This window comes from Anabrus simplex, chromosome 7, assembly GCF_040414725.1.
Source record: "Anabrus simplex isolate iqAnaSimp1 chromosome 7, ASM4041472v1, whole genome shotgun sequence".
NCBI classification, from domain to species: domain Eukaryota; kingdom Metazoa; phylum Arthropoda; class Insecta; order Orthoptera; family Tettigoniidae; genus Anabrus; species Anabrus simplex.
In genome coordinates this window covers 136812768-136839469 of record NC_090271.1, presented here as the reverse complement: position 1 = coordinate 136839469, position 26702 = coordinate 136812768, and the positions used below count along the sequence as shown (strand labels likewise).

General features: G+C 37.2%; 1 protein-coding gene across 1 annotated transcript in view; it reads left to right on the top strand.

Annotated features, from left to right (window-relative positions):
* Positions 1-293: 293 nt before the first annotated feature.
* Positions 294-26702, top strand: part of Seipin (lipid droplet biogenesis associated protein seipin) — a 64220-nt gene continuing 37811 nt past the window's right edge. Inside the window, exons 1-3 of the mRNA XM_067151332.2 lie at positions 294-668; positions 1004-1149; positions 3071-3273. Coding sequence (XP_067007433.1) covers positions 454-668; positions 1004-1149; positions 3071-3273 — 564 coding nt within the window. The 5' untranslated portion in view covers positions 294-453. The remainder of the gene's footprint in view (positions 669-1003; positions 1150-3070; positions 3274-26702) is intronic.

The following is a 26702-nucleotide window of genomic DNA, read 5'->3' as shown; positions in this document are numbered from 1 at the left end:
GCGGTCTGCTGCATGGTCTACTTCCCTCAATCCTCAAGTACTTCGTACCAAAGAGAAGCTTCGTACTCAGAAAACATTGTCAACTGCATTGGTGTACTTCTTTATTGAAATTGTGTGCGTGTGTCGAACTAGTACAAGTCTGGGTGAAATAACGAGCCCAAATCAACTTCACGAACAGAACAGAACAGAGTTTCACCCCCCTGAAGAGAACAGAATAGTTCCAAGCACTCATTCTCTTTGGTTCCAAGTGATGGCAACTTGACGTGAAAAAAATATATGAGCATCGACCGCCGACGATAATGAAAGACTAAAATTTCTATACAAAGTTCGACTGATTAGTAATTAAGTGATAATGCAGGCTGTGGATGTTGTGATGAGTTTCAGGAAAGTTGGCCATCCATCATATCGATTTTAGACTTTTCTTAATTCTTTTAGTGTTTAGACTGGTTTATCATGGCGGGGTTTCGATTTCTGGGACAGGTGATTGAAGATTATAAACAGAGGACCCTTCACAGAGTGTATAATGTTAGAGATGTAGTGTTCAGGGGTGGCATTGTGGCAGTAGTTGCTTCTGTAATTTTATGGGTTGCAGTGTTTCTGTACGTTGCATTTTATTATGCATATATGCCTGCATTAACACATTCTCGTCCTGTGCATTTGCAATTTAAGTAAGTAGTAATTGCAGATTATTATTGCTATTATTATTAGCAGATCAGTGGCTTTAGTGGATTTTACGGTTTCGTTTAGTTTTGACTGCATTTAAGCATTTTATATTCATTCAGTTGTGGACATGGACTTGATAAGAGGTGATGAGTGTGAACTGTCACTGGAGAAGATTTTTTAAATAGTAATTTTACTGTAAAAAAGTAGACTCGTTTTCATCTCTACATTATAATGGTTCACTCTGGTTGAAACAGCATGTTGGTCTTGTAATACAATCCCCAAGCCTTCTCACTCTTCTTCACTAAAGTATACCCATTAATAATGTAGCTTATTGTTACAGGTCATGTGAAGAAGATAAGGGCATTTGCAGTTTTCCATCAGCTCATGTAAAGCTAACAAGAAAACAACATTTACTGATGGTTGGACAGTCATACAAATTCCTTTTAAATTTGGAGATGCCTGAATCACCTGCAAATAAAAGATTAGGTAATGTTTAAAATTTTTTATTACAAAACAATTCCAGGTATACTTCAGATTTTGTTTGTAGTTGTTGGCATATGTTTGGAAGTTGGTTGTGAAGAGTGTTTCCTTTAGCAGCTCTAGAAATGGTTCTTCTGGGTTTCCCATTTTATCACCTGTCTAATGCTGAGGTTGTATGTTGCAGTAATTTAAGTTACAGTGGGTACCTTTCCAGTCCGAATCCTTTCTGAGAGTTAGGTCTATATGAGAAGTATCTGATCATTAGTATAGCCCGTGGGCCAAGACTTTTACACACGCGTAACGACTGTCCTTTGTTTACTCGCTCGCGGCGTTCTCGGAAAGGATGTTCTCCAGCAGTGCTCAGTGCTACCAACCTTTGTACTTAGGAACTATGCTTCGATACCTGGTGGTGGTGATTATTGTTACGAGCGGCCCGGCCTCTGTTTTCGTGAGGAAACACGATTTGTCTGGACGGTTAGGATAGGATCTGGATAAGACCATTGGTCTGGACTGTTAGAAGCCGCGAAGCGGCCCTAGGCCTCTACTTTCATGAGGAAGCGCAATTGGTGGACTGTTAGAAGCCGCGAAGCGGCCCTAGGCCTCTACTTTCATGAGGAAGCGCAATTGGTGTGGAGGGTTAGGATAGGATCTGGACAAGATTCTTGCCATACAGATGGTTAGGATCGGATCTGCACAAGGCCATTGGTCTGGACGGTTAGAAGCCACGAAGCGGCCCTAGGCCTCTAGTTTCTTGAGGAAACACAATTGGTCTGGACTCTGTATTGTACATTGTTTTCTTAGCATGTTACATTTACTTGCACTTTTATTGTGCTGTGGTTGGTAACGGATTATGATTTTCTTCACAGAAAGGACATCACATGCCACTTTACATTGGCCAATAGGAATACAAGTCGCTGCGGCAAAACTATAGTAAAGGGGCCTCAAACCGCGAGTTTGACAGTCGTACTAGTAGCGCTGGGAGGGAGCGCTGAGAGGAACGACAATGTTGACCACTGTTGCTTGGGGACCCTTTCTATCCTACAGCATTTCTTGCATTTTACAATTACTAAATGCCTTTTTTCGTGCTGTGCGGGCAGTATGCGCCGCGGCGATAGAAAAGAGCCTGTCGAAGGGTGTGTGGCCCCTTGGGGCCACTGTTCTCATGACAGAGGTTGGCCTGGATGTGCAAAAAATACGAAAAAACTAATAAATGACCTTTATTCATAATTTTTTTCTTCTGCAATGGTCGGTTACAAAATCTCAGTGTCATCCTAGGAGTCGATGACGTCATCCTCTTCCATCTAAAACAGTATTTTTGTTATAAATTTGTTATAAAATAAATGTACTTCTAGCGTATTGAACACATCTCTTTTTCACGATCATTTTAAGGTGGGAACAGCAGCAGTTAAAGTAATATTATATGTAATAATCCTTGAGGCCCCTTTACTATATTTCTACTGTAGATGCTTCAGAAATGAAAATGACGTGTAGTAGTCTTAATTAGGTTATAAAAGTAAATGTACTTCTAGGGGCGGGATGGTGGGTTCCTGATATCGCAATGAACACCTCTCTCCTCCGAGACACTCTCCAAGTAAGATTGCGTTAATTTCCACTTACTTATAACATTAGAAATATGTTGGCCCATGGGGTGTATTAATTCCAGTATCTGAGATTCATTACTTATCAAATATTAATCTAGGATTATTTTACTGTATACAAAGCAAGTAGGCTTAATAATTCCATACAGTGTAGGCCTGTTATTTTCGTTTTTATAATCTGGTTGCCTCGACTTTGATGTAATTTAAATCTGTAAGCGTTGAACGTTGATGTAATTTATTTACTTTTATTCAAAGTCTTTAAACAATGTCATTCTTACTGTCATACTGAAAATTCTGTTTTTAAAATGAAAGTATGGTATATGTTGCAGGAATGTTTATGGCCTGCATACAACTGAGAGACAAGGGAGGCACATTGGTGTCTCATTCCTGCCGGTCAGGAATGTTACACTACCGTAGCAAATTGCTACATTTCCTTAGTACCATGGTCTTCTCTCCCATGTTAGTATTTGGATCATCGGAAGAAAAGCAGACCTTGACCATGGAGTTATTTTCTGATTTTGAGGAAGATCAGGTATCTGCTTGATTTACTACCTTTGAGCATGTTGACTTACATTCAGTAGATAATATTACGGTTGAGCGCTTTGTCTATATTTTCCTTGCACTAGTCTAATGCTGTAGCCTATACTAGTAACAGAATATTGATAAATATTCTCTTGGAAGGATATATATTGAGGAGGATGACAGATTAATGGGCTGGGGGGGGGGGGGGGGGGGAGAGACTGAGGGGTGAAATTACAGTTGCATGAAAATTTATCTGAACATAAGAGTTTCTAAGATTTTCGCTACTAATGTTGACCATTGCAGAACCTGCTCATACACAAACATGTGAAAGTCAAACTGCAAAACACTTCTACTGGTGTTTGCACAGGGATTTAGTGCAGGGATGTGAATCTTTTCTGGAAACCTTTTCTCTCTCCTCAAAGCTCACAATTTACTAAATCTTTTCTCATTACATACCAGTATATCATGGTCAGCATGTTGCCGGCCCCTCCAATACCTTGTCTGGCCGTAAATACTGTTACATATCGTCCCTTAAGCATTAATACCGCATAACTAACAAAACTCAGTTTACAGGAGGACAAAAAACCATTTATTTTCAAAATAATAGAGTTATTTTTTGATATTATGATGTAAACGTGTCACTGGATACTCAGATAGTGCTATTAATTTTAAAAAAAATCTGTAGCGTCAGTTACGCTGTATTGGAGCAGTTAAATTTTCAGCAAACAGTGAGTTATGAGGTATTGGATTCCATAATAAATTGATAAAACCTAATTGTTTAAATGATTTTTATTCCAATTTTTACCATTCAATTTAAAATATAACCTTAAAATACAAAAGCCCAACATCCTTGATTCTTTTAATATCCAAATTGTGCCACATGAAATGAGTCATCAACTATGATCATGTATACCTTGTATTCATTCGTAAGAGTGTGGAATGTTGTAATAAGAGTGGCAATCTTAAGGAATTACACTTTTGAGTTGCTGAAGCTGATCCCATTTTATATTCTTGATCTTTAAGGACTCTTGGTAAAGTTTTGGAAGCTCTTGGTCACTTACTGGTCTAGGTCTCCCGGGCATCTCCACAAAATCATCCTCAAAATCCAATTTGAAGTAAATAACTCCTGTTGGATCGTATTTAATAACTCTAAGATCCGTAACAGTTGGGTCATAATCTTTTTGTCTGGGACGAATGGAATCATAAATCCATGAAACTTTTACTGGATAATTGACGAAGTATGAGTAATTGAGATAAACTGCATTGTATGGATGGGGGGTTTTCTTTGTGCTTCTTTTGACACTGATGCATATTGGCTGGGAGGTGTGATTTCACGGTTCTTTAACTTACATTCAATTGAACTATGGACTGAGTCACATTCCATTTGGGTGTGACCCTATTCTAGCAATTTCTGGAAAAACGCAACCCCATTTTTCTTGGCTAGCTTTAACAAAGCATTAGACATCGCTAAGTTCCTATTTTGGTAGGTGCATCCGTCAGAATACAAGATGTAGGGAACTCGTGACTGTTCCAGCTGCTTGCTTGTTGTATCTATTATGCAAGAGGCAAAGACAAGCCACCAGCTCAGCTTGGCTTTCATCGAACCAATAGCATGTTACATCATGTATTCCTAAGTTGTATACAGTAAAGTTATGTACTGCAAGCTTTGTTTTGTAATATAATGTGCTAGCCATCAGAAATGGAGGGACCGAGCTCGATAGCTGCAGTCGCTTAAGTGCGGCCAGTATTCGGAAGATAGTAGGTTCGAACCCCACTGTCGGCAGCCCTGAAAATGGTTTTCTGTGGTCTCCCATTTTCACACCAGGCAAATGCTGGGGCTGTGCCTTAATTAAGGCCACGGCCGCTTCCTTCCCACTCCTAGCCCTTTGCTGTCCCATCGTCGCCATAAGACCTACCTGTGTCGGTGCGACGTAAAGCAACTAGCAAAAAGAAAAAAACGGAGGTACCTTTACTGCCAGAAAGACCTTGGTGAATACTACACATACTCCGGCTTCTGCATCCTTCTTGTACTTCGTTTTCTCATTTCTGGCTTTGTCCTAGATAGCGATATGGTTTAAATAATCATACTCATTTATATTGCCAGCGGTTTAGCCAACACACAGGTCATATTCATCTTTTTTTGGTCTGAACAACCTTGTGTTCAAGTCAGACAGAATGGTATCGAAGGTTTACCGACTGACAGTCTCATTATTCGTTTCCTTTGCAACTCTCTTTGTGCAGTTCATACAGATGACTTACTGATTGTATTACAGACTCCAGATAAACTTTTGTTGACTTGCTCCTGCAGTAGTGAGACAGTAATTTTGTCAATTTTTCCAAAAATTCCTGTACTCCACTCTACTAGCTGCAACTGCGTAATGGATGGTTTTTCTCATCACTAGGAATGGTTCCACTCTCCGAAGCTTGACCTTTCCAGTACTTAACAGTCCGCTCATTAATTCCGAATGTGTTTAAAAACATATTTTTGCAAACTTATTTATCGTGGTTGATGCGAATATAATAAATCAATATACCACTGCGTCTTGATTGCCCTGCACATGGTTGTTTTCTGGGGATGATATCCACGAGCCCAGTAATGTACAGTTTACGCTGATCCCATGACATGGTCTCCCAAAATTCCTTCAATATTTCTTTTCTTTCTTCATCTTTAATGTTGTTGCACTTCCTCAATTTGGACTTTTCACACAGGTTTGAAGTGCAAGTAGGTCCCTGCTTCCTTTTATTTCTCTCGACATCTTGTATGACTTTCCCTTCTTTGGTCCTTCTGTAACCTAGGTATGGTTTGCCTCCCATTCTTAGTTTCTTATGTGTTGTTTCCAAGCGTCATTCATACTTTTCTTCTTAGTTTTTCTTGATTCACTTAAGTTCCCAAAGAATTCATTATCTCGATCGCAAATTTCTTCTTCGCCTTCTGGTGCACTGAATTGCTCAGCCAATGTTTCAGGGGTGTAATCAGAATCATTTTCTTTGGATTCTTTGTTGGCAGGAGGAAGGATAGGTGGATGTAAAAAGCAAAATAATGTACATCTATAACCCTTTCCACTCGCTGGTTAAGAAATTTTATTTTCAGCCCACTCACGTTCATTTGTGTCAGAAATATGTGAAACTTATTTATTGCTTATGAACACACAAAGCAGTATAAATAATTTGGTTACGGTACACAAGCCCGCTATCTCCATTTCACTTGTAGGCGCTGTCATATGCTATTAGATATGTTCATTAGGGTACAAGGAAGGAGTAGAGGTGCAAAAATACTAGGTTTTTGTACTATTACCTGATAGAACACCGAAGTGGACACTATATAGCACTGGTGGAGCACATAGCGACCATGTTTACTTGGTGACGGAGGGGTGACGACGTCATACCTGACATCACAGGGTGTGAGAGAGAGAGACAGGAAGTTGATATACGAAAACTAAGTCCGAATTTAAATGTCAGATGTTGCCTCGTGACGTCATAGTTTCATCATGGCTGACCTTCCACGGGTTGACGGGATGAACTATGACGTCATAAACATGGCTACCCTGGCAAGAGAGTCGTAGCGCTTGGCAAATATTGGCATTTAATAATTACGTACAAATTGCAAAAAACTCTTAATTTTTGCATCTAAGTTCTTTTTGGATATGGTAGAATTCGTCCTTTAGGTTAGAACATTTCTCAGACCTGAATTGGAGATAGCGGGATTGTGTACCGGACCCAAGAATTTTCTAATGAGCAATAATTTTGAATTGATAAAAAAAATCCCACATCATCTATGCAGAAAAACTTAAACAAATTCTCAATAACATAACTTTTTTTATTAGACTCCAAAGATACTAACTGTCTAGTTAACATGAGCCCAGAAATACCTACTTTAAGGGCACTACCGAAAATTCATAAACAAGAAATTCCTATAGACCAGTAGCTAATTTTAGAAATAGTCCAATATATAAGATGGGCAAATTTATACAAAGATTTTTAAAAGAACACTAAGTTTAATAGCCAGACACACCTAATTAATACTATTGACTTTTGTAACAGAATCAAAAACATTGAGGTACACGATACATAGTTTGGATATCAAAGATATGTACTCCAACATTCCTATCATTGATACTATAAAAATTATAAGAAAGAATTTAATGCAACACAGCAAATTAAGTAAGGTGGAAATTGAAGAATTTTTAACATTACTAGAATTTACTTTGGAAATTTACTACCGTATAATCCCAAATACCACCCGCACTTTTTCCCCCCAAATATTGGTTCTAAATCTTGGGTGCGGGTCGTATCCAAGCCGTTCATTCTCGTAAATATGTACTACGTTTACATAGAGTATTGAAATAGATTTGAATACGGTTACCGTACTCAATATACCACATGTAAATAGACATTCAGGTCTTAGTTTTAGTTTTAGTTGCATTCTAGAAAACATGATCGATTTTTTCTCAATACGGTTACAGTGGCATGTAAGCGCTAAATGTAAGGTAATGAAATACGGTAAATCAAAGAATATGGGTAAATATGCAGTAAATATGAAAGCCGTTGCTGCGGATGCTCGATCGTTGTTTGTTTCACAAGTGTTGCTAGCATGCTGGGTGCGCGAATACCTGATCTCGGTGATATTGTACTTTGCTAGAGTCAAGACTGTTGGTTACAGAAGTCTACCTCGCTCACATTCGAGTTCCATATGTCCCGTGAAAATGCTGTCTCGATAGTAAGTGATGGATTCAAAACGGCGTCTGCATTCATTTACTGTGCGCGAGAAACTTAAAGTTATAAGCGAAACTGAAATATAACGGAAATTGTGCCGTTGGCAGAAAGTACGATATTGATGAATCGTGTATTTGTGATTGGCGGAAGAAGAAGGAAACACTTCTAAAAAGTAACGGCAATCGCAGAGAGTTCTGCAGGCGGAGTGCAGTGTTTCCGGAAATTGAAGAACGACTCCACAAATTTGCGATAGAAAAACATGAGTTAGGATATGGTGTTTCTAGTGAAATGTGTCAATTGCAAGCACTAGAGATCTCAAAAGAACTCAAAACACAGGGTTTTACTGCAAGCCGCAGATGGATCCGAAACTTTTATCGGAGAAAGGGATTGTGCATTCGGAGACGTACGTCTATTTCACAACGTCTCTCTGGGGCATATGAAGAAAAATTAACGGCCTTTCAGCGTCACATTATTCATTTGAGGAAGCAAAATTCTTATTTGCTGTCACAAATTGGGAATACTGACCAGACACCTGTCTATTTCAAAATGCCATTGGAAAAATACATTGGATACGAAGGATTCTAAAAGTGTAGCCATCAGAACAGGTGATAACGAAAAGCAACGATGCACGGTAATGTTGTGCGTATTAGCAGATGGAACCAAACTCCCTCTATATGTGGTTCTGAAAAGGTAAACACTTCTGAAAGGAAACTTACCATCCAGTGTTATTGTTAGAACACGAGTCTAGCTGGATGAACAGTGCTTTAGTTGAGGACTGGGTGAAGTGCGTTTGGCAACATCGCCTGGGAGGTTTGATACAAAAATGAAATATGCTTGTGTTGGACAGTTAGAGGACATACAGAGGACACTGTAAAAGATGTGATGAAGAAAGGAAAAACCGATCTTGCAATAATTCCCAAAGGACTCGCTTCTATACTATAGCTGTTAGATGTGTGCGTGAACTGGCCCTTCAAAACTGCAATGAAACAGTTGTACACCGAATGGATGTCTGATGGTGATCACGCGTTAACACCAACTGGACGAGTGAAGAGGCCTGAAGTGGGACTAATATGCAGCTGGATCAAGACTGCTTGGGCGCACATTTCCAACTATCTAGTGTCCAAAAGCTTTAAGAAATGTGGAATTGCAAATTAAGTGGACGGTAGTGAGGACGACTATTTGTGGAAAGATGCCAGCGACAAAAGTTCCTATAGTGAAACTTCAGATGACGACGATGAATTGTGAATGTTCTGAGTATTGACCCGATTTTATTTAAGATTTTTGTGATGATTTTATTAATTGTAAGCTGTTTGAATTTATATTTGTGGTATATTTGAAGAAAATTAAATAGGTAAGTTATTTGATTTTTTATTTTTTCCCCCCGTATTTTGCCGTCTCAGTTTTAGGGTGCAGGTCTTATTTGGTGGCGGGTGGTATTTGGGATTATATGATATTTCGTTTTTGAGAGCAAAATTTACAAACAGTCTAAAGGCCTAGCAATTGGTTCACCGGCTTCAGGTATTTTAGCAAACATATTCATGGATTACATGGAATATGATAAAATAGTGGATAAAATAGATGGATTGATGGTTAAGAAATGTTGATATATTTGTTATTATCAATGAACAAAAGGTTAAACTGATGGTATATTAGGGTATTTACATACTTTGGATAAACAAGTGCATTTCACAATGGAATCTGAAAATGATAGAACTTTAAATTATTTAGAATTAACAATTACTATAAATTCTGGTCATTTTGATTTTCAAATTTTCAGAAAAGCTACTCAAACAGATACTATTATCAGAAATGACTCCAATCATCCAGGTAAACATAAAAAGGCAACATTTTACAGTTTAATTAATAGAGCTATGAACATACCTGTGTCTAGGAAGAATTATAATAGAGTGATAAATATAATCCACCAAATTGCTCATAGCAATGGATACTCCAGAACATTTATTAATAGAACAATAAATAAAATGAAAAATGTACCAAAAACAACTTTAATTAAAGAGTGAAAGGAGGAAAAGAAATTTGCAGTTCTAACTTTTTGAAATAAGCACTCTCATCAACTGGCTGACAGTTTTAGGAAAAGGAACATCAGTGTTGCATACAAAACTAATACTAATAATTTTCAATTCATATAAAATAGAGAATAAATGTATGTTTAATAAATCAGGAATTTACAAATTGACCTGTCAAACATGTAGACGATAGATAGGACAGTCTAGAAGAAGTTTGGCTATAAGGTACAAAGAACATGTTAATACAGTCTAACATAAAATATATTCGGCAATGGGAGAGCATATGGTTGAAAAGAATCATAAATTTACAGGCATTTTGAATGACATGGAGTTAATACATTCGGCCAAAAAGGGAAAATTTATGAATGTTTTCTAATCTTGCTCAACCTTGAATCAAGTTTAAACGAAAGAAGTACAGAAGAGAACCCATTGTACAAACTAGTGTTTGATCATTTAAGGAAGAAAAAGAAGAAAACGTGAAGATCTTAAAACTTTATTTAGGTATTCTCATTCACTTTGACAAAATATTAAATTTTATGTAATGATCATTTTCATAATATTTCATTAGTTTCTTTATTCATTGATATGGTGAAATTAAGATACAATACTTCTTTAAATCATAAGAAAAAACAAAAGATAGTGTTATATGTTTTATTCCTTGAACTGACATCACTGATGAAGGGAATGGATGATTTTACCGAAACATGTATGTTAAATTAATATTTTTCTATCATTTTACGGTGTATTGACAAGGTGGACTCAAAATAAAACCATAATTGTTTTTTTAATAGACTGTAGTGCTGTTCGTTAAAAGTGAGAAGATGTGCGGTTTTTAATTTGATTGAGTATTTTATGAGATAAAACACCGCTTTTAACACAATTTTTTAGAAAATTGTCCACCTTTTCAATACGATATATTTTTTGGGCATCATCAGCCATGTTTCGTACCTCAAAATCTTAAAAATATATTCAGGATCCTGTTTTTATTAATCTTGTAGTATTCTATAACAGGCTACATTATGATAAGTTGGTTAAAATATGTTTATTGCATTACATAAGTGTCCACATTTGACTAGATAATGATGGCCAGTGGGATTATACATATATAATGAGTAACACAAAACCTAATATAAAACAGCAGCTTGCTCTAAAGGGCAGAGGGGCACGTGCCCCTCCAGCTAAGTAACCGTTAATGTATGGTTTTACCAATATGGGTAATTTGAATGATAGTACATTCAGTTTTGATATTAGGCGCTGCATGCAACTAGTGCGTCAATCAGACGTACCTTGCTTCCTCCAGCGGGCTTTTCGCTGGCCCTGTGCAATTTATGCGTCAAATTAACTCTTTTTTAACATGCACAGAATGGGAGATTGGGTCATTGCTGAAGCCAGCCTGCTACGATTCCGAAAATACGCGAAGGCTTATCACGCCGAGCAGAACATCCGTTTCAAATTCATGTTCCCGGTCTGTCGTCTGCGGTCCGATAAACATGCTGTACTGGCTAATGAAATTAGTCAGTATCCTATTTCGTAATATTTATTGTGGTGGTGTTAAATGTAAATCTGTCGTGTGTTGTGTGTGGATATCAACGAGCTAGAATAACATAGAGGGGCTGTATGCCTGACATCAGCGCTCCCTGCGGAAGCAAGTTGATAAGGGGCAGCTATGTTAATGGTTGTCAAAACAAAGCGAATTGGCGCGAGAACAAATGTTGAGGTGACTGGGAGATAGTGCATGCCAATTTAATTTCCTAAATTTTCATAACTTTTAAGTAGTGAAAAGATAGATTCTCGCTTTCAAGAATGCTACCCATATACTCAGCACACGGTTGTACTAATCGGAGTAATAAAACCAAGGATATATCGTATTTTAAGTATTACTGAATGATAGCCGAGATTCCTTTTTGTAACTTCTATTTGTAATTAAACCCATTTTACACAGCGGAAGTACAGATAGCCACGGTAATTATTTGACGGATTATGTTTCAGATTTCCTTTAAAGAACAAAGAATTAACGGAAAAATACGTTGTGAGGATGAAAAGAGGTAAATGGTATCCCACTGAATACAGTCGCTTATGTTCTGTACATTTCGAAGATATGTATATGTGTGAAACAATGACCAACAGTGATTACTGGCAAATGCCGTTCCAACCCTATTTAATTTTCATTCACATTTACAAACAAAGACAGTGGAACGCCCATCACCAAGGAAACGTAACCACGAAAAGTCACCTATTTCGGTCAAACGTACACCAAGTATGGTAAATGCAGTATTTTACTGTTATTTGTAACATTTATGCATCTTTTATTGTAGATGTGAGTTGCATTGGTATTTAAAACTAGGCTATACTTCATAATGGACAACTTTCAAGGTTACCTTCCAGCTAGTAATCCCAGTATGATATGGTATTGGGAAAAACTTCATATGCCCCCTGAAAATGAAAATCGACTGCCTGTTTCCAGTCATTCGATTGGGTCAGGAATGGAATGAATGAAGCCCCCATCTTGAGGCGAGGATAGGAAATGTGTCGGCTGCCAAAGCCTGTCGCACTCCCCTGAATGATATGCCCCCTATATTATAATAAATAATAACATTAAACAATTATAGTGGTACAGTACTTATGGGTTGCCTCTATGGTGTAGTGGTTAGCGTGAGTAGCTGCCATGCCCGAAAGCCCATGTTCGATTCCCGGCTCCGCCACGAAATTTGAAAAGGGGTACGAGGGCTGGAACGGGATCCACTCAGTCTCGGGAGGTCAATTGAGTAGAGGTAGGTTCGACTCCCACCTCAGCCATCCTCGAAGTGGTTTTCCTTGGTTTCCCACTTCTCCTCCATGCAAACGCCGGGATGGTACCTAACTTAATGCCACGGCCGCTTCCCTCTCTCTTCCTTATCTGTCCCTTCTAATCTTATCATCCCCCCACAAGCCCCATGTTCAGCACAACAGGTGCGGTCGCCTGGGCAAGGTACTGGCTCTTCTTCCCTGTTGTATCCCCCGACCCAAGGTCCCACGCTCCAGAAAACTATCCTTGAGGTGGTAGAGGCAGGATCTCTTTCTGAGTCCGTGGGAAAAACCAACCCTGGAGCGCAAACAGATTAAGAAAGAAAGACAGTACTCATGGGGATGCAAAATATGATCAGAATGAGGTTGTAACCTATTGTAGGTCCCTATCGTGTCATAAATATTTATGTCCACGGTTTTTATTGTAATTTACGCTTAACCACAATAGCCAAGCAGGTTAACACTCTTGTTTCGATTTCAAGGCCTCTTCGTATGTCACTGTGCGATGATTTCGAACTACCCTACAATCAAGTGATCGTGATGTTGGCCTCGTGCCGCAATATTATGAAGTGGCGGTGTTCGCAATCTATGATTTTTAATGCTTTAAGCTTTCGGCAACGGTCTTTAATTCTCCCCCAGTGATTATAAAATGCGTATTTTCTACACTTTTCATAATTAAGGGCCATGCCCCCTTGCTTGTGTGACCACAGGAAACGTGGCGGACGTCCATTCTATTAGTTTCACCCAGGCAACGCTTCCGTCTCTCTATATTATTCTAGCTTGTTGGTGGATATATAGAATCCTTATGAAGAGTTGCGTAAGGTACTGTATATCACACAGGTATGATTAACCTGTAGGGTACGTACAATGAATTCTGTGAGTATATTTTAAGTAGACCTTTTATCGCATCTGTCTCCAACGGAAAAGACGGAGATAAAGACATTCGGTCGACCAAACACCTCATTCACAACTAGAACGATTCGGACAATATAAAGGGCGCATATATCTACATGGATTCCAGCCAGGGGTGTATACAGAATGGGAGTGGGTGTGTGGCTGTGATTCAAGGAATGCGTTTTTTCTGTTTTCCATGCATGTTATTCGGACATGACCTGACTTGGACGAAAACCGGAGTAACAGATCTCAAACACTTGAATGAAAAATTTTTAAAAACATGAAAGTTCCTCTCAACATATCAATTCATGCATGGAATTAGCTGTGCTAGGGAAAGTTAATGTAGTGACAACTGGATTCTGCTGTATCACCAATCCATTAACAAACACAATGATCAGATTAGGAAAAATAGGCACATATTACGCAGAATTATTCAGTGCAGAAAATTCTGTGGCGTATTTGAAGTGGCACTCCGTGGTCATGATGAGACAGGAAATTCTCTAAATCCTAGAATTTTCAAAGATCTCATTCATTTTACAACTGAAAGAGACATGGCTATGAAAAAGCACCTGTCCAAAGCTTCTGTATTTTGAGGTACGTCGAGAGACAGGAAATTCTCTAACTCCTAGAATTTTCAAAGATCTCATTAATTTTACAACTGAAAGAGACATGGCTATGAAAAAGCACCTGTCCAAAGCTTCTGTATTTTGAGGTACGTCGAAGACTATTCAGAACAAGCTTCTCGACTGTATGTTGAATGTGTGTATGGAACAAATTTCTTCAGAAATTGGGGAATCCCAGTTCGTTGCAATAGAAACAGATAAAACAACGGATGTTTCAAACAGATGCCAATTGGTACTTGTTTTCGATATGCATTGTGAGGTTTTGGGGGTTCATGAATCCAACCGACAGGACAGCGAATGGATTGAGTCAATGTCTGTTAGATCAAATGAATTTCATATTAAGGGACACACTACGTAAACTTATTTGTCAGAGTTATGATGGAGCCAGCGTAATGGGTGGAAGAACAGGGGGTGTGCGGGTGAAATTGAAAGTACATTACTCTAATGCACATTTCATTCATTGCTATGGACACCAACTATGAGTAAATTTGACAATGCCACGAACCTGCCACGCAGGCGTAGCAGGGGAAGAGGTGATACTCCCAGGTGGCGGATAGGGGGGTCCTAACCGGCTTGCCGGCGGACTTGAGGGAAATAAAATACCTCTTTAATATTAAAGTGTGTATTGTTAATTTAATGGAGAATCACGTTAGCTTTCTTACTTACCCCATCGTCTCTCTTGCGGTTTGAAGTGCAAGTAGGTCCCTGCTTCCTTTTATTTCTCTCGACATCTTGTATGACTTTCCCTTCTTTGGTCCTTCTGTAACCTAGGTATGGTTTGCCTCCCATTCTTAGTTTCTTATTTTTGTGTTGTTTCCAAGCGTCATTCATACTTTTCTTCTTAGTTTTTCTTGATTCACTTAAGTTCCCAAAGAATTCATTATCTCGATCGCAAATTTCTTCTTCGCCTTCTGGTGCTCTGAATTGCTCAGCCGATGTTTCAGGGGTGTAATCAGAATCATTTTCTTTGGATTCTTTGTTGGCAGGAGGAAGGATAGGTGGATGTAAAAAGCAAAATAATGTACATCTATAACCCTTTCCACTCGCTGGTTAAGAAATTTTATTTTCAGCCCACTCACGTTCATTTGTGTCAGAAATATGTGAAACTTATTTATTGCTTATGAACACACAAAGCAGTATAAATAATTTGGTTACGGTACACAAGCCCGCTATCTCCATTTCACTTGTAGGCGCTGTCATATGCTATTAGATATGTTCATTAGGGTACAAGGAAGGAGTAGAGGTGCAAAAATACTAGGTTTTTGTACTATTACCTGATAGAACACCGAAGTGGACACTATATAGCACTGGTGGAGCACATAGCGACCATGTTTACTTGGTGACGGAGGGGTGACGACGTCATACCTGACATCACAGGGTGTGAGAGAGAGAGACAGGAAGTTGATATACGAAAACTAAGTCCGAATTTAAATGTCAGATGTTGCCTCGTGACGTCATAGTTTCATCATGGCTGACCTTCCCGCTATATGAGCGGCACCGTGGGTCAGCGTTGCCTGTGATTGGTACCCACAATTTGAGGAACACCACGGGAATACCGGCGCCTGTGACTAGTACACCTAGGTGAGGAACCTTACCGGTTTTCATTGGCTATGAGTGGTGCCATTGTGTGTGAAACACCATAGGCCTGCGTTCCCTGTACGAATTGCAATACTTGTGAGTGGTACCATCTTGTGTGGACTACTATGAGTCCGCTACTTTTGATCAGTACCCCAAAATGACAAATACCATGGTTCTACTTTACTCGCGACATGTACCATTCTGTGGGGCCTTAGACGTGAATTTAGCACCCCTTCAGACATCAAGCATCATTGTGCTTTATAAATGGTCCCTTGGTCAGTAATACTCTAATTAACTACCTTTTTTTTTTTTGAGTCTGATCCGCTGTTCTTGTTTGTTTTTGTTTTTTTGTAGGGTTCATGTGCATCCATTCATTCTTCACGACATTTTTCATTTTATTTTAGTCAGTGGATGAATTAGAATTTTTTGTTATTTCATTTCGTACCATTAGGGGCCGATGACCTCGATGTTAGGCCCCTATAAACAACAAGTATCATCATTAATTTGACAATGCAGAAGGCTTGTTCATATAATCCCTAAGTCAAATTATTTTTCTGTAACCTGTCGGCAATTCCTACTTTTATTTTTCCAACTCTTCTCACAGAAGTGACCTTCTGAATGAAATAATGAAGACTAGACTCCCTTGGACAATCGTGACATTGTATGATGCGAATTTGTGAAAAAGTAGTGCTCCTCCGCAAGTGCCCCTCGGCGGCCGCTGCTGATATAAAAGTATTGGAATAAAACTAAAAGAACTATGATTTAAACATTGTTAAAACAACTTTGGCAGGTTTTAGAACTAAGTCTTATTGTCCACTGTTGTGTTGATTTATTTTTGAAACATGTACTCTTGAAGATATAAGTTTAGTTCCCATTGGAAAATTCTATAGCAAAGTTATTATACTAGCTAAATGTCTAGTAAGTTTTGTTAACAAACGTACTTAAACACCAATAACGTTAATAAACTAATAGCTATTTTTGTAACTTATTGAAAGATGTTGGCTAGGTTTAAAAAAGTAATTTTAGTGTTTAACAATGCATGTTCTGTCAATTTTTATAGAAGTCCTTAAAAGTGATTATTTCTTGATTTTATTATCATGTTGTCAAGTCTGGCATCACTTCTGAAATTTTATCTTAGAAAGCCTATTAGTTGGATGTTGTCGAGTTGTTAACTTGCTTGTTGTTGTTTAGCTGTTGTAATGGCGTGTCGCTTGTCGTTAACGAGGATCAAATGGGGACTAACCAATTTGTTGTCTTAAAGATGGAATTCAGTAGCTTTGATTTGAAGAATGAAATTGATTGAGTGTCCGTAACGAGAACAAAAATGTATTTCTTAATATTGAAGTGTGTATTGTTAATTTAATGGCGAATCACGTTAGCTTTCTTACTTACCCCATCGTCTCTCTTGCGGTCGGCTTGTCTTGGAGGCACAACTGGATTGATTGACTGACTGTAGCTGAAACTGTACGCCTAGTGTTGTACCTGTGTGCGGCCTGTGGATTGGGTAGGTGGGTAGGGGATGGGCAGGTGGAGAGTGTATTGGTTGGTCTTGGAGGAGTTTTTACTGGGGGTGGAAACTTTATGAGGGGAGCTTTGTTGATGTTTTTGAAGGTACTCTTTTTTTATTTTTAATAATTGTAATAATTGCAGAGTTAGTTCATATAAAGGATTTTTGGTGTCTATTGTATTGTTTAAATTGAGGTTTTTATTGAAATGTTGGTCTAAAAAAATGTAGATATTTTCAAACTCATTCATTAGTTTGCCCTTTCTTAAATTTTTGAGAATTGTTAAATCTTGTTCTATTGTTGTGTAAGTGTGTCCAGTTTCCCTCATGTGTATGCTCATAGCTGAAAATTTATTGTGTTTGTGTTAAAATGTTCGAAATGTCTTGTTGAAAAGCTATGTCCTGTCTGTCCGATATACAATACGAAGCATTGAGAACACGTGAGGTTATAAATCCCTGAACCTGAATATAGATCGTTATTGATATTAACAACGTTATGGTTTAGAAACATACTTTGATTTGTGTTCTGTGTTTTGAAAGTGATTTTAACATCCTGTTTTTTAAATTGGTTTGAGACTTGATAAATATTAGGATTAATGTATGTAAATGTAGCATACGTGGCCTTTTCTTGTTTATCTGGAATAAGATTTGTCATTAGTTTATTCTTATCTTTTTGGCCGATGACCTTCGATGTTAGGCCCCTTAAAACAACAAGCATTCTGATCTTTTCTGATTATATGGTTGACAATTTCTATATTGAATCAGTTAAACTCAGCTATGTTCTTTATGTATTTCTTTATTGTGATCCTTGGGTGTTAGAGGGATTTTTAAAGCTCTATAAATTAATTATAATATGCTGCTTGTTTGTGGGAATTGGGATGTGACGAACTGTTTTTTATTGTGAATGGGGAAAACTTTGGCTTTCTATAGATTTGGTATTCAAATCCGTTATTCTTATGTATGGCAGTGATGTCTAAAAAGTTTATAGATTTATTGAGTTAGTCTTCTTTCGTAAATTTTATATTCTGATATAGGGTGTTCAGGTATTCCAAAATATTGTCACTGTTGTTGAGTTCTTGATCTATTATGGTAAATGTGTCATCCACGTAGCGTAGCCATAGGTTTAGTCCTTTTATTTTAGTTAATATTTTGTTGTGTTCTAAGTGGTCCATATACATATCTGCCAGTATGCCTGAAATGGGATCTTGCATTGATAGTCCCTTTTGACGATATATTTGCCCATTGAAGGTGAAAATTTGTTATCTAGCACAAAGTTTACTATATTGTTAAATTAATCTATTTCTAATCCATTGGTTGGTAAGTTTGGTAAGATTTTCCTTAATAATACTGACTGTTTCTTTAGTTGGAGTGTTTGAGTACATATTAGTTAATGTATATCGAATGAACACATGACATGATTAGATTGTATTTTAATTTTTTTTAAGTTTTTTTGCAAAAGTCTATTGAATTTCTTAGTGGGGAAATGTTATTAAGCTTATGTTTTTAAGAAAGCTATGTATAAATCTTGATGTCTTGTAAGTTGGACTATTTTTACTATTAATAATAGGTCTTATAGGAATTTCTGTTTTATGAATTTTTAATAGTGCTCTCTCTCATTGTAGGTATGTTTGGATTCATATTTATTAGTTTTGTGGTTCTTGTTCTTTTAATAAAAGAGTTTAATTTTTAAGTAAAGTTTTGAGGTTTCGTTGAACTCGGGCTATGGGATCTTTGTTTATTATGGAGAAAAATTTATCTGTGAAGAAAGCTTCAGTTTTATTAATATATTCATTTTTATTCATTATGACTGTGGTTCCTTCTTTGTCGGCTTTAGTGACTATGACGTCATTCTGTTTTATTTTAATTTGTAAATCTTTGTTTAATTTGTGATGAGTAAGTTTGGAATTTGTCTTTATTTCATTTGACAAGTTGGTGAGTTTTTTTCTTGATTTCATGTCTAGTATCATTTTGGTGTTCGACAGAAAGCTTGGATATGTTGGATTCAACTTCTGCTGTTGTTGTAATAATATCTTTTCCTTTGTGGAAACTAGGCCAGTTAAACTTTAGTCCTTTATTGAGTAAATTTAATTCCTCCTCTGAAAATCGTGTATTTGATATATTCACTGTAAGTGGAATGTTGTTTAATGGTGGGTTGGATTTTTAAATTTCAGTATTGCCCCCGTTTTGCCGGGCAGCTCAGCTGGTAAGCAAAAGTCCCAGGCGGAACATTCGCTTACAGGCAACTCTAAATTATTGAGAACAGGGACAACCTAAGGACTGACGACAAATGAAACACTAAAGATAGGTTTTAACATTTATTAAAAATAAATTAGCACTTTCCAAAAATCCAATTAATATTTCCAAAATCTTGAATAAAATATTTAATTCTTCCCTATTGGAATTCACCCACAATTCTTCGTTAAATTGCATTCTGCAAAGATACGAAATTGAGGTTTATTAAATCTCAATTTAGAAAATTAATTAATTTATTATCTGAGAAAATCCTATCCCAAAATAACAAAAATCTGATTTTTCGTATCATTATTTAAATTAACAATATCCTGTTATTTAATCTTAAATGAATCAAACGTTTACTTCTCATGAAAAATCAAATAATAATTTCTATTAATTAAATATTATTCTGATTAATTATTTATGCTTCAAATTATTTAATTAAATTACTTTGAAGTCCTATATCCAACTCCTTATATTTCCAATCTCGAGATATTTGACTTAGTGTTGTGCACAACTTACAATAAAGACTTAAAATTCTCACTGTGCAAGGTTAAACGTTTTACATTTCGTGAGCTTAGTTCATTGACGTGATCCTTGCTTAAGTATTTTTTTCTCGAAGCAAAGATCCTAATCTGTCTTATTTTATCATAAAATCGCTTAAAGATTTAGAATTGAGCCCAATATGCTCGCCACAAAACAACAAGAAATCGAAAAACATTACGCGCACTGCGTACACATCATGACGAAATATCACCATGAAAAATCACATTTACAAAATATCAATCATTCATCAGTCTCGCATTCAAGCTTAGGTTCCCGGTAGTATTATTAAATAGATTTATCGAAACCTATCTCTTGATTTTTATTTTTAAAATTTATTTGAAATATGAGAGTTTCCCAATGACGATATCAGATAAGGGCTACCATTGCGATCGTCTGGCGTGTGATTGTAACAGGATTATCACTTTTTCAACGAAATAGATTCCACAATGATGTTCCAGGATAAATTTTCGGTAGAAATCATCATTAAAAATTCCATAGAATTGCCTACAGTCATAGATAAACAAGCATTCGCACATATGGTCTATGAGTCACGCCTTCGTTATTTTTAATCTCCTATTTTCTCAAATTATCGATCAATATGTGCTGCATAAGAAGAAGTTATGTTCAAAGACATACTCTCTTCCTTATATGACTCATGTAATGGCCACACAAATAAAATCCTATCTCAAGATCCATTTACAAGTCTCAAAATTACCACACAACAGTAAATGCAAAATTTGTGGACATTCAAGCCACGACCAATATTCCAGGCCTACATCTACTTCAATATAGCACACATTAATCACTTATAAGCACAGTAACACTTACACTCATGACCTTTAAACAATCTATTAGACCGTAATAATGTTAATTATTATTATTATTATTATTATTATTATTATTATTATTATTATTATTATTATTATTATACGCGCGCGGTCGCGTCATCGTAGGCTATGGTTTAATGAAATCATAGATGACTCTATCCTATCTCGAATCTATGATGAACCACAAAACATCAAGGAAAAATCCTAAATTCACAGAACACGTCGATATTCTGTCCCAAATAATTCAAAAATTATTCCGAAGTTATTTAATAAATTAATAAATGTTATCGCGTGGGTCAAATACTTTTAACACTTTCCTCGACTTATTATGGGACAGTGAGAACATGTCACGAAGCACTCACTCAAATAGAATGAAATACAGGTCCCAAATACACTCTCACACACATCAAATCTACCAACACCAGTGAAAGAAGAGTGAAATTCCTAACTACAAAGACTATTAGGAATGATCTCAAATATTCAAGCAAGGACTACGTCTACATAATTATTACAACAGAAAATAGAGAAAATTATAATTTAAAATGTTAGCTGTAGTAGACTTGGCTTCTGGACTCGGTTGATGATCAGTGAATATTTAACCGGACTTCATCTCGGACATTATTCTCCCCTGGGCTGAATTATGCCTCACATTTTAATGGCACATGGCTGCAGCAGGCGAAGACTTAGGACAGTTACAAACTCCGTCGTAATGTTGAAGTTCCATTCTTCCGAAATAATTTAGGACTGCTAATGATCTTCCGTCTTCTGGTGAAAGCTGAAACTAAAAAGTTTGTTTTAGTAATAGTTCCCAACACACACTTGATTCTCCAAGTTGGCACAGTTTTTACGTACTTTAAAAGTTCCTCAGGTTAGTAAAATTAAGGAAATCTGAACTGCGGCGTTTCCAATATTTTCCGTATCTCAAAATTTCCTCAGAAGCAGAAATAATATCATCCTTCATCAAATGAATGCTTATAATTTTTAATATCGTATACGTCGTTTCCAATTATACATGTGCTCTTATAACACGATGACGAGTACTTGTACGAAGCAATTATTCACGTAGAAAGCCAAAGACAAAAAAGCGCAAATTTCCCTGATACATGGGTATTTATTTCTTCAAGACGTAGGTGTGTTTGTCAGTTGAATTTTATTGGCTGAGATTTAGCGATCAGGCTAACCTTGCGATCCAATTGGTTAAATACCATGACATCAAAATCTCGAAGTATTGATCGCTTTTGGTCTGGTAAAATTCGTGTCCACGTGCTGCTCAGCTGAGGTCTATAACAAGGCACAAAAAAAAACCCCATACTTGCTTGCACGGCGGGGGAAAACCTGTTCTGCGGCTGACTAGCAGAGACAGTGCAGAGTTGAACTCTCCTTCCTAAATGATAATTTTATGCATTGTTCCACCCCAGTAATAAAATATTCTTTCCATACAGACCAATAACCAATTTTCAAGGGTACAGTATTCTGGTTTGTTGTTTTCGAGTTAGTTTTTTTAAGGCATACGAGTTTCCCATCTAGTGTTTTTTGTTTCTTATTTAATATGGTTTCTAATTTATTAGTTACTTTGAAGCTCAATTCGGACCAAAAAATTAAATTTATAATGTAATAACACTGCTTTTAATTGCTACATTCCTACTGACATTTTTGCATTGACCTATGCTGACTTCAGTTAGGAAAACCACAGATCCCGCAGCGAAGCACGGGTACATCAGCTAATCTCACACAAAAACATCGCGAAAAATGGCACATGTGTTACCCATTGCTGGGAGAAGTAGTCTTGTAAGTTAGGTAAACTGACAAGTCCCATGTTGAGAATAACACCAATAAACACTAAAATTTCAGTAAATGTCACCTTTGTCCATTTCCTCCATGTAGACTGAGGCTTCATTGTAGGCGTCAGTTTATGAATTTTCTCCTCAGCGTATTTATTAGTTTCATTGGCTATACCCTCAATAACATTTTTGTTAAAAACAAGCTAAAATATTCCAGTGGTCTTGCATTAACTGGTAGATTTACGTCCTGTAACCCTGTTTGTTTGGAGAAAGGATATTCAGTTGGCCCGCCATAGTCATTCGAAACATTCTGCCATAGCATAGGACTTGCATCAACTTTTGTATCCATATCACTTTAATCATGTGAGGATTGTTCAACGCTTGATTCACCAGCACTAAACTCAGAAATGTCTGATAAATCACTGTCACTATTTTGCTATTGGGAATACGCATACTTTTATCCTTCCGTAACTGACACGATCTACTTGTTGATGTCATGACAGCTGGACTGGCGCGCAGTGAGAGTTGGGCTACATATACTCCATGGAATATCTAACTGTACTGGGAGAAAGATTACTCGTAGGTGTTCCGAAGGTTGACGAGAGAGTTCAAGACACATGCAGCTAACTTTCTGCATAGGCATTTGTTGAAATGGCTTGACATTCGAGTTTTCAAATGGAAAATTCTAAATTCCCAGATATCCTGTGTCCGATTTTTGAAGCAGAGAGCAAGTGTTGAGCAGACCTCGACATTTGAATGGAAAGGGATAACATTTTGAAGTAATATTTGAAGTAATAGCATGCAATTAGATGATCCTATACTGAAAATTAGTGCAATGCATCGTGCATACTTTCAGTCTGCAGAGATGCTTGAAGACCTAGATGAAGACATCTCATTTGGCTGGAATTTCTGAGCTCCATTCTCACAGCTGCCATCACCGATACCCACCAAAATAAGCAACAAAGCAAAGTGTAAGGAAATTATATCGTTTTATAGCATACGATCGTAAACTTTATTTAGAGTCTGTGAAATAATAAACATTGACTTATGTTGATCATATGATTTGGAATTTGCATCTATAGTTTCAGGATAAATAAGTGCAGAGTAGTGGGATCTTAAAAATATTTAGTCTCCGTTATAATATAACATAAAGCAATTAATTTACATAACGAACAGACCTACTAATAAATTAAATCTTTCAAAACTACATTATGTAATATTTAACGTGCTGAAAACAAACTTGATTTTGCATTTCTTCTGGGAATTGAAGCATTTTTAAACGAGAATCCAAGTTGTGCTATTATTTTATGTTCCGAGAATGTATTATCAACATCATCTGTGTTCTCAAGTAGTGTTTCCTTGTCAGTGAAACACGTCTCATGACTGAGAGCGGAACAGTAATTTTCCTCTTTTCCTTCTGAAGCCATGTGTATCAGTGGCTTTAATTCTAATTTTTCTGGATAATAACTACCACAATTATTTTAACAAAACTATTATTATTACTTTAACACAAGCATTGTAGGAAACTCAATACAAACTTCTCCACCCACCAGAGTTTGATTGTTGTCGACCTGGACCACTGATTGACAGTCACAGAGTTGGCTGTCGTCAACAACACTGTGCTATTTTCAATTCACTACGCATAAATTGGCAGGAGTTATAAATGCGAGGGAAATTTTCTTGATTCACAAAACCCAACCAAACGAGGCAATGCAGTTACGCGGTATTTCAAAAATATATGAGTCACTGTACTTATGCGGTATTGTTTCACCTCTAGTTTTTGGACAACAATGTGTAACTATGAAATTTCCACTGCTGAAACAGACGAGGGACTTGTTAAGGATGCCAAGAGTGCCAAAAGAAATTTTCACCAAAAATGTCAATTACGCTGTATTCTTTCTTAAGGGACGCTATTATAATAACAATGTGTTGTTCTGGTTGGAAAACAGAAGTGTAATATTTAAGTATGAAGGAACATGTACTTTTGGAAAGAATATTAGATGTTCTCTTCAGAATATCCACTTTTTTAAAACACAGGACTTTAATCTTGCTGACCATGCATCAGTTCGATCATGCACAGTGTTTATAGGAGAATAGGTTGCAGCATTCTTCAAGGCTCTGTTTTGGCTGTCATTATTAGGATGTCTCTTCTTGCAGACCATTTCCTCAAGCACTTATTTTATTTACTCAAGTCAGAAACAATAATGTACAATGCAGTAAAGGAATGTTACAATTATAAATTGTAAAATAAATGAGTAATATGTCTCATATTAGATGATCTTTGCCCAAAATGGGCCATTTTCATAGCACTATCACAGATTACATTATCTCTTGTGTTGTGCAAGAGTATGGATAGAGTTCACAGGTACGCAGGTGTAACATTATTTATGTATCCCCCACACTCGCAGAGATCTGAATCGTGTAGATATTCCCATTTATGTAAATTAACTCTACATTTCCCCACACCACTTGCCCGCCCCGTGGTGTAGGGGTAGCATGCCTGCCTCTTACCCGGAGGCTCAGGGTTTGATTCCCGGCCAGTTCAGGGATTTTTACCTACATCTGAGGGCTGGTTCAAGGTCCACTCAGCCTACGTGATTACAGTTGAGGAACTATCTGATGGTGAGATGGCGGCCCGGTCTAGAAAGCCAAGAATAACGGCCGAGAGGATCCTGCGTGCTGACCACAGACAACACCTCACAATCTGCAGGCCTTCGTGTTGAGCAGCGGTCACTTGGTAGGCCATGGCCCTTCGGGGCTGTTGTGCCGTGGGGGTCTTCCCCTCCCACCACTTAGAAGTCTGTTGAGTGATCGCCAGATTTCAGTCTGTTTTCCTCAAGCACTGATCATGTACAACTTCAGTAATGGTCCAGGGCTGGCACAGCAAGAGCATGCTACGACAGGCACAGAGGAAAATTTTCTCTTGTTTGACCCACCTCACTCACTTCCTTAGGGGGGGAGGACAATGGTACCAACTATTGAAATAAATTCCTGTGAAATGAAGAGGGTGGGTGGAGAATTTGTTTGTGCATGTCCTGGATAGTGACAAAAGACCATTGGTCTAATACAATTCTGTGTTGAATTATGGAAGTGACACCATATTGAATAATTTCAGCTCGTTGCAGCATGCCTTTATCTGGCTACTTTTGTAAATGTCCTTTGTTTTGTGATGTTTTACTATAAGAGTGAAGATACAATTTAGGGTGGGTTGGTGGGTTCTCAGCAGTGGCGTTGAACATTTCTGTCTCTCCAACATCTAATACTGGGGAAGATTTATAAGATTCTGTACTTTATCTCCTGGACTGTTGCTGAAGTTAAGACCTGACAACAATTTGTTATCTAAAGAATTCAAATCTGGACTTCCAGATGACTAACTAGGCATAGAAATTAAGTCGGGAACATTTACTTGTTGAAATCATTCTTGTGTGGATTTGGCCCTGTTGGCCTAGTGTGCTATTGTAGAATATATATTATATACTCATATATACATATTATCCACATTATATACCTATATACAGTACTAGCTAAACCTGGTCACCCTTCGCTGTGGCTCAGTCTGATGTGAAATGAGTGGGTAAATAAATAAATAAATGTATTCTACCGAATGTGAGGTCAATCGCACTTTTGAAAATCCAAATTAAATTATTGTTTTCATGTAACATTTTTTGCTACGAATAAACAGTAGAGATTTGGCAGCATGTATTCAGTTCAACATTTTCATCTCCGATGAAATAGATTTGGAGAAATTTATCATTATTACTGGGAAAAGAAAGCAAAGACTAATGCTCTGTGGTAAATTTGTCCCGGAATTTTAAATGTTGGCAAAAAATTCTCTGCTATAACGTTAGCACCGAATGAAGTCATCTGAAAACAGGATTTGTTTTGAATTATCAGTAATTTCTTTTAACAAACTTTTCACTGGTTCTTTTG